The following is a 15,443-nucleotide window of genomic DNA, read 5'->3' as shown; positions in this document are numbered from 1 at the left end:
GTTGCATCAAAGCACAGGTCAATCCTCAGTTCTCAGAATGTTAAGATGCTCACTTTTCTTAATTGAAGGCACTACATGCTATTTTAAAGGCTTACAGACCACACTTACTCATTCACTAGCACACTTCAGCGTGCAGGCAAACACAAAGACACATACACATGAACAAACCATTGATCTATCTCATCCATACGATACTTTTAGAAGCATTTTTTGCCTCCTACTAATGTAAGAAAGCCTTTCAAAAAACTGAATAAAGGCTGTTTAATGAATGTTTTCATTTAGTTTGTGTTCAAAAGAGCAGTTGATTTTAAAAGACTTGACTTTTGTCTGTTTTGAATATTAATTGTTGCCCATTAATAAGATAAAAACTAGGCCTATTTATATGCTGATCTTTTATGATGCAGCTGTGGTGCCCGGGGAAATAATTCCTTGCAACTTTACAATAATTAAAGCAATGCTATTGGATGTGGTGGTTATCTTGATATGGTATAACCATATGAAATTTCTGTCATTTGACTATCCACACGTCAGTACAACTTATAGAACTTGTAGCTGTTGTCCTGGGTTCTGCTTTGTTTCCGCTTTGACAACAAGTTCTGGGAGCAAAATTTTGGCACCCTTTACCAGGTGTTGCAAAATCTATTTCCAGTTATTGTGTGGGAAGGGATGGGGCACACGGCTTTTGCTCATAATTGGCAAAAAGATCTGTTATATGAACTGAAATAAATGCAGCAACAGAGCAGAAACCAGTAATTTGTCTCTGTGTCCACTAAACTTTTTTGATGTGGAACAGCAGAATATGTTTTGCCCGAAGTGTGTCTTGTTTTCAGCAATATGCATCTGCTTGTTCCCATTTTGTGAAAGTGGAAAAGCAAAATAAAGTAAAATCTAGTGCAAAAGCAAAGTCTGCGAATTTTAAATGGTTATTGTGTATAGTCCAAGGAGGTTACATTAAATTTGCATTAAATTACATTACATTTTTCTTTATAATGTACAATAAAATTTGATTCATGTGTCTTCAGTGTGCTTTTCATCTGTGGTATGCCTCATCTGATGCTCAGCCCATCTGATTTTCCAGATCTTTCTGCTGCCGTCCAGAAGTTCTCCCAGTCTCTGCAGGAGTTCCAGTTTGAGTGCATAGGAGATGCAGAGACAGATGATGAGGTGAACATCGGTGAGTCCAGTTTAACAAGGCACAGAGTATTCATCTCCTGCTAAGGTTTCATCTCTTGCATCACATCAATCAGATTTTTTTTTATCGGATTTTTCTTTTATGTTTTAGTTTCTCGTGGGAAAACAGTTGCTGCGCCCCCACATGTATCATGCGGGCACTTGTCTTGTAAAGGTCACATGCTCAAACGATTCGTTTATAGTTAACCTGTATATTAGTAAAAGTAATTAACGAAGAAAGAAAATGCTGTAACACTAATGCTGTTCATTTTTTCAAATATAATCCAGCGTGATCTTAGAATGGGGTTTGGCTTTGTGTATGGATGTTAAGCTTGTCTGCTGTGCATGTATAATTAACACTTACATCACCACGGACTGCCATTTGGCTTTTTCTACCTTTAAAACCCGGAGAGCAGCCAAATGGCTTTTAGCTAAGCTTTAGCTTCAGCCAAGTGGAAGCTAAATTGGCCAGTCATTCATATGTAAATTAGGTTGTTAGCTGGGAATTCTGGAGGGAGGGGAGTGGGGGTGTGTGGATGAGGGGGTGGGGGAGCTGCTAAAAGCTGTGAACTTCCTTTTGTGTTTCATCTTGATGCATTCTCAATCATCCAGGGAAATAAATCTCCAAAAGTCACCAACTTGGAGTGTTTCAGTTTGCCGTCTTAGGGAGAAATCAACACACATGGGTGTAGGTCCTTTGTTGCTGAGATTTATTGATAAAAACAGTACAAAAAACCAACCATTTGTACACATATTTACAAATAATAATAAAAAGTGAGTGAGTACATTTCAACATTATACCAGTGGTCTGATTGATGCCACAATGGAGCAAATCGAGCAAAGACTGATAAGTTCGCTGCAATTTCCAGTGTGTGGGGATCATTGGTCACCAACTGCATCACGTGCTACAACCCTGGTCTACATATCACCGTTGATGAACAGCTTTTCCCATCAAAGACTCGGTGCTGTTTCCTGCAGTATATTGCAAGTAAACCTGACAAGTTTGGGATCAAGTTTTGGGTGGCTTGCGACCTAAAATCCAAGTACATTTGCAATGTCTTCCCATATCTTGGCAAGGACCCCAATCGTCCCACTGGGGAGAGACTTTCTGAAAATGTAGTAATGAGGCTGATGGAACCATTCCTAGACAAGGGCAGAAATGTTACCACGGACAATTTTTTCACATCGCTTTCACTGGCGCAAAAACTTCTTAGACTGAAAACCACCATCCTCGGCACAGTCAACAAGATTCGCAGGGAAATTCCTCAATCCACTAGTGGATTGGCTAGTCATTCATATGTAAATGTGGTGGAGCTTGCAAGAGAGTTGGCTCACTCTCATGTAGCTGAGAAGAAGGCAAGAAAAGAACAGTTGCTTCGGACACAACCCTCCACACCTAGTCCTGGAAAAAGAGCCATGTGTCAGGTCAAACACAAATGCAAGAACAATCATGCCACTGTGCGATGTGTTCACTGCTACAGATACACATGTGGTAAATGCAGACTACAGATACCATGGCAGTGCCAGGATTGTGAGTGATTGCTGAAAATGTTGAAATGTACTCACTCACTTTTTATTATTATTTGTAAATATGTGTACAAATGGTTGGTTTTTTGTACTGTTTTTATCAATAAATCTCAGCAACAAAGGACATACACCCATGTGTGTTGATTTCTCCCTAAGATGGCAAACTGAAACACTCCAAGTTGGTGACTTTTGGAGATTTATTTCCCTGGATGATTGAGAATGCATCAAGATGAAACACAAAAGGAAGTTCACAGCTTTTAGCAGCTCCCCCACCCCCTCATCCACACACCCCCACTCCCCTCCCTCCAGAATTCCCAGCTAACAACCTAATTTACATATGAATGACTAGCCAATTTAGCTTCCACTTGGCTGAAGCTAAAGCCTAGCTAAAAGCCTACCAGCCATTTGGCTGGTGGTGGGTTTTAAAGGTAGAAAGGTAGAAGCCTGGGACTCCTAGTGTTAATGCTATTGATTTGCTTATGATGCTTTTCCTGTATCTTTTCAAGCCTATATGAGATCAAAGGGACTAATTGTGATCAGTGTCAGAGATTAATGAAGGTGCAAACCTCCTAGCCTCCAAGAGGAATATGAAAGCAGCTGTGCAGAGGGCCTCGTTGGCTCTAATGGGCATGACTCCCAGTTTGGCCTCCTCTTCGTCTCCGTTTTTTGCACTGCTCATTATCCCCAGCTTGAGTCTTTCGCTCTGTGGAGCTGTAGACTGCTGAATTACTGTCCATCTGTGAGGGCTAGACTAGATATCGACCTCCTCTACAGGCTGTAATGTTCATCTGAATGCAAAATGAATAGTCCTTTTTTCCCCTCACAAAGCTGTTGTTACTGTGTGATGGCCATGGGTGCAGGAGACCAATTATATTTATTGGAAAAATCCACATCCAAATCTAAACCTCATTAGAATCAAGCACACTTTAATTAGAGACCCTTCCCTTGACTTCCCTTGTAATTAAGAATCTGATCATCTTAGACTCAACAATGGATGTTTTAGCAGCGCACCTGTAACTGAACCTTTTTGGCGATGCATGAAACTGGCACAGGAGAAATGGTTCTGATGACAGTTTCATGCCACGTGTTGGGAAGAATTTGTGTACTGTGTTATTTATAGACGTTGGCAAATTTGTTTGGGCAGCCTTTAATCAGGATCAAAGTAAAAATGAAAATGCAAAATAGTGTTTGTGTGATTTTGTGTCCACGTCTTCAGTATCCTTCCTGCAATACTACTCGGTTCATTCACCATGTCAGGGAGAAAAGGCCACGATTACTATTTGAGGAAAAAAACAGCCTGTTGAAATCAATCTAGTCATCAATGAAACTGAACTTTCTGACTGACATACCTAGACCCTTGTGTGAATGCCAGCCATGATCTTGATGCAGTATTGGTATAGTTCACTTTGATGCTCCTTACTTCCCCACATAACATTGGGATCCTGTATGTGCTGCCAGACAGGTTCATCTGACCTTCTATTGATTTCAGTCTATGACTTCCTGCAGTGACATTCACATTCCAAGCCAGAATGGGGCGAAAAGATTGATGTGGCTATAGAAATTTAAATCTTTAGAAAAGTTACAGCCCCAACTCATAGAAGGTCAATCCTTTAGTCGACAAGAACTGTTCAAATGTGGAATAAGTGAGATGAGCAAAAATCCAGCTCTGAAATGTTAAATATGGAACAGAAAAAGCATCATTTTAAGCACATAAAATTGATTGTAAACATACAGCTCTTGTTGTTGTCTAGCTACAGTGTGCAGAAAAATGTACATTTAAAAAGCTTATCTTCCCAATTCATCCGTTCCTAAGGTACTAAACTTTATTTAATTTAGTGATTCATCGGGTTTATTGCCTTCCCTCCACTTAGCAGTGAATGATATGCAAGTTATAACCCCACTTTGACTCCCATTTCCTTTCTTCACAGTCTAATCTTGTCCCATCAGTGGCTCCAGCTGTGCCCTTTACCCCCTGAGAGGTTTTCACCGTTGATAGAGGAACTGGTAGCATTAATAGGAGGCCAGCCTGCCTGCAGGATCACTGGCACAAAATCATTGCTCCCCGGTCTTTAAAAGCTTTGGTGTGTAAATGGACCAAAGTGTCTAAGATGATGCATGGGTCCCTATGCCAGGCTGTCGGGGTTGATAATGATGTTACTGTGTTGGCAAGCAGAGCAGCTCGACCGCTGCTAAATGGCTAGACATAGGGGGACACAGGGGCTGACCAAGACAGGCCACGTTGTATCTGGCCTTCTATTTAATGAAGCTGTAAAGCTATCAAGGCACAGTTCTGTGTCAGATAAGCCTCGATGCATTGTATGCTGAATTCATCTGGCCCTGCAAAATGTAATATAAGCCACTGAAGTATAACCCTGATGGCAGGAACATATCTCTATCACATCAGTCTCTCCTGTATTGTGACAGTATATTGCAAACCCTAGCTGTGGGAGAAAATAAAGGGAAGCAATCAGTGGGTTCAATTGAAGTATTGTTTTTTGTTGGTTTATTATTCCTTTCTTTTTACTGCTGGTCTTGGCTTAAATTGGACAGCTGCATGCTTTTATTAGGTTCTAAAATGTACTGCACTGAAAGGTCAGAAGCTGCAGTGCAAATAAACATTTTAGCATCACGCCTCTCCAGTGCTCGTAGGGTGCCAGGACCAGCTGACGTTTAACGGCTATGCTTTTTTTTCTGCTTACGTATTTTTTTAATCATGTGACTGTGTCAACAGCCCAGTTCACTGTGTGTACTCTCTCAGCTGTGAATATATTGTGAAATGGGGACTCATACATACTGATATATATATTGACCAAACATTTTAATATGCCGATATGTCTTATTCTGTTTCAGCCCAGTCATTCAAAGAGTTCTCGCAGCTGTTGAACACCGTTGAAGAGGAAAGAAGACGCTTGGTAAGAATCCAATTTTAGACACCAAACAAAACCATAATTAAGATTTCAAACAGAAGCGCTGCAGTCTTTATTGCATCCGGTGATTGACAGCGATTTTTATAACTTGATATACAACAATAAAACAAAATCACATTCACTAAAGCAAATATTGCCAATTATCTAGTTAATAGTTTCCTCTTATTTTATTTTGCGTGCTGAAAGTACGTTCACTTTTAATCTGTTTGCTTTGCTAAATCCAAACATTCGATTTTAAACATGGATTTTGTGTCTGGAATTTATAGTAGTCAATCAAGACGATAGAAATATCAGTGAGTTTGTGGTTGCAGTGGGTGGTCATATAAAGTTTTGCCGCAATGCTAATGATTAGTTGATGTAGTTGCAGCTCACAAAAAGCAAAATGGAACAGTAGCTGTTTATTTTACCATAATGAAATCAATTTGATTTGTTACTTATACTGAGTACTTAGTAGATCTGCATTAACCTGTTGACCAGAGCATCACAGTCTCTAGTTACACAGCTTTACTTAGTTTATAAGAACATAAGCTATTACTGAATTATAGGAACTGACATTCTTTAGAGGTTTTTATTCTTGGAAGAAACATTTTTCCTATGGGTTTCAGATGACTGGAAGTCAACAGAGCATAACATAATGATTGATACAGGTAGTAATATGAAAATACATTAAAACGGCAACGGAATGGAGAAACTTTGGCAAAACAATTTAAAGCCCCACATTTTCTTTGATGGATTTTTGAACTAAGATCGTTGGCTTTTTTTTTTTTAGCATGGTACAAAAAGTGGCAGTTATGGCTCCGGATGGCTGGTCTAAAGGTCAGAAAAAAAGGCTTCCAACTCCGCTGAATGCCTGCAGACAAACCAGGCATGACATAAAGGGCAAGGGCATTGGAAGGGGCCAGAGGGAGGGGCTTATGCCCCACCTGGTGTGAGAATGTTGCAGAACTGAGCCCACACACATACACACACACACACCTCAACCAACAGTATGGCTTTTTTTTTCTTGGAGGATAAGCAGTTGACAGCAGACACGTTTTTTTGTGTGTTTGTCATAATTTAATTTTTTGGCTAATGACAGTATAGAGATATCTGTTGAAAGGAACAGAGTATTTGTCTGTGCACACCTCCACGTCATCTTATCCATGCATGGTTTTTCTAGTGTGGATTAGACGGTTAGAAAGCACAGTTGTAGAGTATAAACAGTACAGTGAAACATAAAATGCTTGGTAGTATTTTTGCTTTTACTTTATTTGTTTTAAAGTTGCACATCTTTAAAGTTTAAGTTTTACAACTTTGTTAGTTCCCCTGAGTCGATGTTTTCATGCAGAAAAAGAACATATCCCGTGTCTAGCATTTAAAGGTAAAAGTAGCTGTTTATGAAAGTGGCACTAAGAGATGTCTCAAGGCAGCAATTACATTAGTCTACATACTTCAGCTGTACATCTGATTTAAGAGGTCTGATATGCAAATGTGACCAGCTGTAGGTTAGCAGTTACAGGTTTTGCAATTACCTCAGACATTTTCATTAGAACTGTGTTCACCGTGACGGAGGAATCTACAAACTTTATACTGCCACGTTTTTTAGACTGCAGAGAGTAAATGTTTGATACCATAACTTTTATTTGAGATAGCTCGCTGAAGTTTAAGGTACAGATCTCACATAAGTTTGCATGTCTACAATATGTGGTTATTGTGGTTACATATATACAGCTATACTGACAAGCATTCACCCTCACATTCACACCCCACTTCTCACGCTAGGTAGCTGGGATGGGCTACAAGCTACCATATCAGATAAGTGTTAGACGATGGATGGATGGATGGATGGATGGATGGACATGGCTATACTGTACCCATGCTTCTATGTTCTTGGATAGGCTTGCAATATATTTCTAAAATTATGTAGAGTTTCAGTGAATGTGAATGCGAATCTCACAGCTGACACTCAAAGCACAACTCAATTTTATGATGGAAAGAGTTGCACTTAAAGAAATGGGTCATCTCTCGTTAGACTACATACCTTTAAGGAATATTGTGTCATCCTAATCATTTTACAAGAATAAAGGTAACATTAATAAATGTATGTCACCTGTGAAACATGTTTCTTTTCTTTTTTTTCCAAAGCTCAGATGCTTACAAATGCATTAGATCATGCATCTTCTTCGCAGTTAGTCAATTATTGCCAATCTATTTCACTGGCATCGGAAATTTTAACCAAGGTTAACCTTTTGTTTAACCAGGAAGTGAGTTCTTGAGATAAATAAGCTGTTTTGCAAGCCTGTCCTGGGTTGATAATGGCAACATTAAGCTAGCATGTTTTTTTTGTTTGGCTTGTTTTTGGGGTGGTTTCACTAATCTGAGCTCCCAGAGAAAAACCTGCACAAGGGCTAAGGGCTTCTTGCTGTGAGTCATTAGCAAAGCAACAATTGATAAATCATTATTCCATGTGCTCTTTGGATGTTGCATTGATGCAACATCCAAAGAGCATTTTCTATACGTAAACATAATTATCATCTAATAAAGAGCAGCAGGCCTTTCATTAGTGAGGTTGCCAGGCAGGCCCTGAGTCAGAAGGAGACTGTTTAAGAGCTTTGTATTTGAATAGTGATCGTGGAGATTTCGTCTGCTTTCACACCACATCAAAATTCTTACAAAGTTAATTTTCACTGTCTGGGCCCAGAATATGCTCATAGAAGTGATTCTTAATCTGGCGAGATTAGCTGCCTGGATAAATAAAACAAATAAGCTGCTGATTCTTTTCACATTTCTAAGTACTTTGTTAGATTTGGGGGAAAATGTGTTAAGAAACCCACATGCTGAAGAGGGATGCTTATCTAGTGCATTCAAATGTTGGGAGTGCCTGACTTTTCTCACTATTGCCTTAATTGGTGTGTCATGACCTTGTGCTTGAATAAGAGAAAGCAGCAGCTCTGACACCTGTGTTGCTCTGAGCTAGGAAGTAGTTCAGGAAGTGATGCAGAGCTTTCTAATTAAGACACCTGCATATACAGAGCATTAATGCAACGAAGAAAGTGCCAAAGTCTTCTGTATCTTAATTTAAATTCATATACCACGGGTAGTCATAATTGCTTGTTTGTGTGCCTGCAGCACCACTTCTAACAAACTTGATACTGAGTATGGGTGCATAGGTGGTAGCATGAAATACAGCAAAATGTGTGTGTACGGTATATTAACTTGTGGGTGTGAAACACCAGTGTAACCTTAGAAATGAAAATCTTGGGCTATGATGGAATCAGTGGTGGGCATAAATGCTTCTTGCATGATTAGTTAGAAATATCAAAGGAAATAAATGTGTTTTGGATGCACTGAGAGTCTAAGGTTTGTACAGGTTATATATACAGGTTTGTCCTCTCCTGAATAAGCATGCACTGTTGTTGTTTGTTTATTGCTTTTTGTATCTTTGTGTGTAATTCTCTTCCTCTGGGATGCTGGTGGTCATCTGGGGGCTGACAAAGAGGATATAATTTATCTGTGCATTTATTAGGATTCAACACAAATACTAGGAAGCTGACACTAGTGCTACTGTAGACATACAATTAAAAATTGACAGGACAGATACATATTAAAGCACGTTTGCATGTGCATTAATATGTAAATATTATGTAGTCGTGTCATTTCAAAATGGTGAAAAAAACAAAAACAAGTCAAAATGACAAGCAGAGACAAGCTGAACTGGATAAGAGAATTTAAATGACGGCACAGCTGAGAATCCAAAGTCATAGAAGTAAATTTAATAAATCAAAGCGGCTATGGCTAGGCAAAGAAGCTATGGGATGCAGCACTTCATTCATCTTTGATAGATTTAATAAGTAAAAACATATTCATAGCACGCACACACACACACACACACACACACACACACACACACACTTCCCCCCCTACTTGCTTGAAAAGTATCCTCTTTGCATCATCTTGCCTCTCTTCACCTAGCAGTCTTCTGTCTCCTCAGATCTCTGGAATATGCAAGAAACAGGGTTCTGATCTCTGCACTTTGAGCTGATTGTAATGTGATGCAGGAAGAAACGCTTTTTCTTATGGTTTTCTTTCTTTCTTGTTTTTTACCTGTGTGCATTCTAAATCTCTTGGGACACAGGTGCAATGTAACTAATGCCTTAGATAAACTTTGTATTTTTTAAATCCCCGTGGTGTGCAAAAGTGACTTTTTGGTATCATTTTCCAAGAAGATTATTCAAGGATTTTGTTTACTTTGAACTGAATGCTGCCTTATTTTTTTCTCCATTGCTCCTATATATGAAATGGAAACTTTAAATGACTCACATGACTTGGGGCATAAAACTGTGAATGATGCTCCTCAGTAAGCTACAACAAGTACTTTGCTCATTTTTATAGAGCCAAACTGGTTATACCAAGTTCACTGATTGATATATACGTCCTAGTTTCCACTACAATAGCGTCTTGATTTGATTTGAATGACCATTCAAATGCTTTCGGAAAGCTTTGATGAGTCCAAGAATGTCATATTTGTCTTTTAATCACTCTTTTTTTTGTAGCAGATCAAATAAAAAACAAACTGCCCTCAAACTGTTAGCATACATCATTTTTGTACAGAGAAGGTCAAACATCCATAGATGACCACAAAACAAAAAATGAATGCTGTAGCACCCAGAATGTAAACACCTTTCAAGTCAAGTATAAAAGCTGATGAAAAAAGGTTAATGACACCACAGAGCTTATAGAGCTATTAAATTACTTGTTTTGCTATAAACAACATATTGGTGGCAACAAGCCAGTTATGTAGGAATAAAAGAAAAAGGGTTTAATATCACACCCTTTAGATTATCTAAACTTGCAGTCAGTTTAGGTCTCAGCTAAAAATTAATAATGAATTCATTTTTATTTGAAATGATTAAATGAATATAAAATAAAGTCGAGTTTCTACCATGTTTTTATGCTGATATCACAGCTATATAATTTTCTTGTTAGTCTCGATATGACAACTCCACAGTATTTTTTTTTTAAACAGCTGGAGGGTTTTGTAAGGCTATACTCAAAAGACTGAAATAACCCATTTACATAAGCAGTCAGACCCTTCACTTCATACTTGGTTGATTCACCTTTGGCAGCAATCGCAAACTCTAGTCTTCCTTGGAATGAGCCACAAGCTTGGAACAGCTTTCTTCTGGTTTCTCCTATTCTTGGCAGAATTCTTTTAGCTTACCTAGTTTGATGGAAAGTGTTGGTGGATAACAACCTTGAGGCCTCTCCAGAGATTCTCCTGACTCTGGCTGAGATACTCCAGGACTTTTACAGAGTTTTCGAAAAGCTGGTCCTGTGATTTCTTCCTGGTATGCTTATTGTTGTCAAAATGTAAAACGTGTCTGACTTGCCAAACATTGGCACCGTTTTGATACTGCCTCTAAGACTATGCTTGACTATGGGGACGACTGCGAATTGCGGCCAGATTGTGAAATTATATTTTCAGCATATACGCGCTTTTCTTTTCATGGTCTGAGAGTTTGTCATGTGCCTTTTGGCAAACTTCCAGCACGCTGTCATGTGCCTTTTTGTGATGAATGGCTTCCGCCTGGCCATTATACCAGAAGGCCTGATTGATGGAGTGCTGCTCTAATGGTTGTCCTTCTGTAAGTTTCTCCCATTTTCCCAAAGGAAATTTTGATCTCATTTATAGCGACCATTCGGTTAATCTAGTCTGACCAAGGCCCTTTTTCCTCAGTTACTCAGTCTGGCTGCTGATCAGATCTAGTAAGTCCTTAGGTGCTTTCAAACTTCTAACATTTAAAAATAATGCGCCATGTTGTTCTTTGTAGCATTTATAGTCCTCTTGAATTTTCCCTATAGCCTTTTATGGATGTTCAGGGAGATTATATCCCTCTGTCTCATTGTTTGGCTTCCCCAGCTGTGAGACCTTAAATAAACAGTTACATGACTTTCCATTTAATTAAATTAGGTAAAAGTTGACCACAGTGAAAATCACCGATAGAAGCAGAATAAACCAGAGCCTAACTGCAATTCTAATAAAGTCTATTGTAGTCGAAGTCTAAATAGCAGACAGGTATCTCACACTGAACTACAAAGATGCAACAAAAAGTACTTCACAGCTTTTAATTCACAGTCAACTTTTCACTGTTACTGTGTGGCAATGCACAAAAAGGAAACTCCCTGAATCTCTTCCAGATCCACTGTCACAGTTTATGCATCTGACTGAGACAAACCAGGAGAAAAGTACAGATAACCAGAAAGTTTCATCTCAGTCTTTACAGCAGTTGGTCTTCAGAACTTAATTAGCACATCTCAAGCCAACACATGTTCACCAAATGTATGAAACATTTCCTAACAAGGAGACTATCCTATGCTCAAACCATGAAATATTGTGAGATATATCAGCTGAGACTTGACTCTCTGCTATTGTTAAACCACAATCACTGCCAGATGGTGTTTCTATTTTGCAGGTTTGTTTCCCCTAATAGATTACAGCAGACAGATGTGCTTGCAGCCACACATTAGTAAAAAGAATAGAAAAAAACTTGTCATGCTCAGACAGAGCAGTTGAAAACTTTCAGAAGCTGGCTGTGGGGGGAAAAAAGGAAGAACCCCTCCATCTAGTACCGTTTCACATCTGGACTGAATCTGTAAGAAAAGCACAGACTGATGAGAGTGACTAAAAATGTAGATATTTCAGACTGGATATAGAGGAAATATGCATGTCTCAAATCAAGGTCCCTGTCATTTCTGGAGTATTACCTAGCGTGCTTTAAATCTAAGTTGCCTCTGGTGCTTGGACAAAACTCTTACCAGTAGCACAATTTCTGCAGGGTTTGCCAAGCATGAAGCTTTATATTGTCTGTTGGCTCAGCAGGCAGCCAGGCCTAAAATCTTTTTGCTTTGTGGCTTGTGATTGGCTTGTCAACTACCCAAGTGTGTTATTCCTCTTAAAAACTTCCCAAATTCTATCCTGGTAAAAAGATTTTTGCTATTATTCCCCAGTTGATTCCCCTGAATTCCCCTCCAACCATCAGAGAAATAGTGAAAATGGTTAAAGTTCTGCATGGTTTGAGAAGGTTCAGCATTGTTGAGCATGGATGGCATTAAGGAGAAGAAGGGCAGTGCCCTGATGTTGGGGCTCTTGGAGTGATATCCATGTCCCCTGGGATAAGGCTGCGCTGAAAAACACATTGAGTTTTCATGGTGTTGTTGCTTCTTTTTTTATATTTTGGTTACCTTAAGAGCAGCATAATATATTTGGGGGTTGGGAACAACTGAATTGCAGTTACTTTAAAGAACAGGCATGCATAAACACATCAGTAGATAAATAGCCCAAATATTTTAGTCACCTTTTGCACAAATGTTCGCTTTGATTGCAGTTTGCCTTTATATTCGAAATGAAAACAGTAACTCAAGCAGCGCAGTAGCTCAGTGTCTGCTGTCACTGCTGTGTGGAGTTTCCATGTGCTTAAGTAGTTTTCCTTTGGAAGCCTGCGTTTCTTCCACTATCAAGAACTTCCAAGGTTTATTGTTCTGTCATTGTGCCCTTTATGAAGACACTAATCTGGAGATGGAAGAATAGCAGCCAACAGACATTCACAGAAGAAGACGGGTATGTTGTGGGCAGCATAATTGCCCAACTTCCCACTGCAAGACTGGAGCTGGAGTCTATTCTTAAATTTTCCAGACTGCAACTACTCCTCCACAGTTATTTAAAGGAGTATCACCCATATGGAAAAGATATATATAAATCTTATAAAGTTTGTATCTGTCTTGTGTGAAACTTGTATGAAAAGCATATAAGAGTGAAAACAGATATAAGATCCCTTGAAAAATTATATAATGAAACTTGTATGTTTTGGATACTTACTAAAACAATGTATGAAAGTAATGCGAAAGTGGCCACTTTCATGAGTAAATCATGTAAGCCTTATATGATTTACTCATGAAAGTGGCCACTTTCATGAGTAATCACATATAAGTTTTTACTATTTCTTTTCCGTATGGGTCAAGAGCATTAAAATGCAATGTATACAATGTCAATATATATATATTTGTGTGTGTGTGAGAGAGAGAGGGAAATACACTTCTCAAATTCATTTCCCCCTTTATTAAAGAAAAGCATTCCCTAATAGTCCCTCAGCTGCATGTGATGCATTTATTCCCCATATTGAATTTCCTTTGGTTTACAAGTCATTCACAGACATGCAATTATACATATTTTGTGTCTTTGCCTGACATTAAATGCAAAAAGTGTGTCTGTGGTGAGCAATATGCTGCTGCTGTTTTCCCAGGATTTAACAGTACAGTAATTCTGCTATGTGGGTAGCTTGTGTGCTGGCCTGTGAACTGAGGAATGTCCCGTTGACCCTGAAACAACACAGTGAAATAAAGGCAGTCATTGTTCTGAGGCACATTCATGGTGGCTTGTTTAATGAAAGTCTGAAAAGTATTTGGAGTGAACATCATCAAACCGTTGTGCTACACGCCCCAAAGCTAAAGTAAACCTCAGTTAGTATGAGCAAAAATTTCTCTGGTTATCACCCACTCTGGTTAATACATGCCGGCATGCTATGGCTATGTTATTTGTTTAAGAAATCCTCCACATGCAGTGTTTGACTGAAATTCTTTATTGCAATAGATAAATGTCATTTTAATTTTAGATGTTTTCCTTAAATCTACTGAGGTTTATATCAAGACTTTGTAATAATAATGGATTGCATTTTATATAGCGATTTTCGGGGCCCTCAAAGCGCTGTACAATTCCACTATTCATTCACTCACTGGTGGAGGCAAGCTACAGTTGTAGCCACAGCTGCCCTGGGGCAGACTGACAGAAGCGAGACTGCCATATCGCCCCTCTGGCCATCACCAGCAGGCGGTAGGTGAAGTGTCTTGCCCAAGGACACAACGACCAAGACTGTCCAAGCCGGGGCTCGAACCGGCAACCTTCCGGTTACAAGACGAACTGCCAACTCTTTAAGCCACGATCGCCCTACGAGTAGCCCAAATCCCCACTTTGGGATACTTTTAGGATATTTTCTTGGAAAAGAAAATATGTTCAAAGTAAAGAATCTGTCCTATTTCATGATTCATTTTCCTTCTTGTGACAGTTACTTTTTACTTCCAAATAATGTGCTAAGTAATGATAATGCTTTAACAGCATAGCCCCCCCCCTCCCAAAACCAATTTTCTCATCAAAGCAGGCCATGTTGATTGGTACTGGTGCATGGAAGTTGTGACTTCCGATCATGCAGTGAGTGATAGAAACCAGAGAAATAACCTGAAAGAGTTGAAGATTGTCACTGTTTTGAAACCAGTTCATAACACACTAGTGTGATTTCTTTCCTCTTCATTGCTCTTGTTATCTTTATGCTTTCTGCTTGTTACTGTATGTTACACTTGAGTAAAACAAGGTCACTGATTCATCTGATGGAGAGCATTTTCTCAGTGTCTGGAGACAGCTGCTTCTCCAAAAGTGTGGAAACTGAGGCAACCACCAGAAGAGCTGTTTACTGATATGATGTATTTTTCTGTTGCTGTTGTCTTTTAAGGAGACATTGAGCCTTAAATGCTTAAATGCTTCACCGTGGAAAGGAGTTTTGAGAGTGCAACATGCATGCAAGAGTTAATGCAGAATATGTTTAAAAGCTAAATGTCTGCATGTTATTTCATTAGAAGAGTGATTTCACTGGTAAAGTATGTAATAGACACGCCAGTCCAACGTGTCAGTTTGCCTCTCCAAAGCGTGAAATGGACACACATGCAGCACCAGCAGGGCGAGATAAGATATTAAAAGCCAAGAAGTCGGTAGTGAGCAAAAAAGTGGGAAGT

The 15,443-nt window shown here is 39.2% G+C and overlaps 1 protein-coding gene across 2 annotated transcripts in view; it reads left to right on the top strand.

The window, feature by feature from the left end:
* Window positions 1-15,443, top strand: part of arhgap42b (Rho GTPase activating protein 42b) — an 85,211-nt gene that overhangs the window by 26,702 nt on the left and 43,066 nt on the right. For both annotated transcript variants that reach the window (XM_085429225.1, XM_085429226.1), the window contains exons 2-3: window positions 1,079-1,174; window positions 5,548-5,609. In XM_085429225.1, the coding sequence (XP_085285351.1) occupies window positions 1,079-1,174; window positions 5,548-5,609 (158 nt within the window). The remainder of the gene's footprint in view (window positions 1-1,078; window positions 1,175-5,547; window positions 5,610-15,443) is intronic.

Source organism: Rhamphochromis longiceps, linkage group LG14, assembly GCF_057381845.1.
Source record: "Rhamphochromis longiceps isolate RC_006_pf linkage group LG14, R_longiceps_female_GT1.1, whole genome shotgun sequence".
NCBI classification, from domain to species: domain Eukaryota; kingdom Metazoa; phylum Chordata; class Actinopteri; order Cichliformes; family Cichlidae; genus Rhamphochromis; species Rhamphochromis longiceps.
This window is presented reverse-complemented; position numbering and strand designations above follow the sequence as displayed.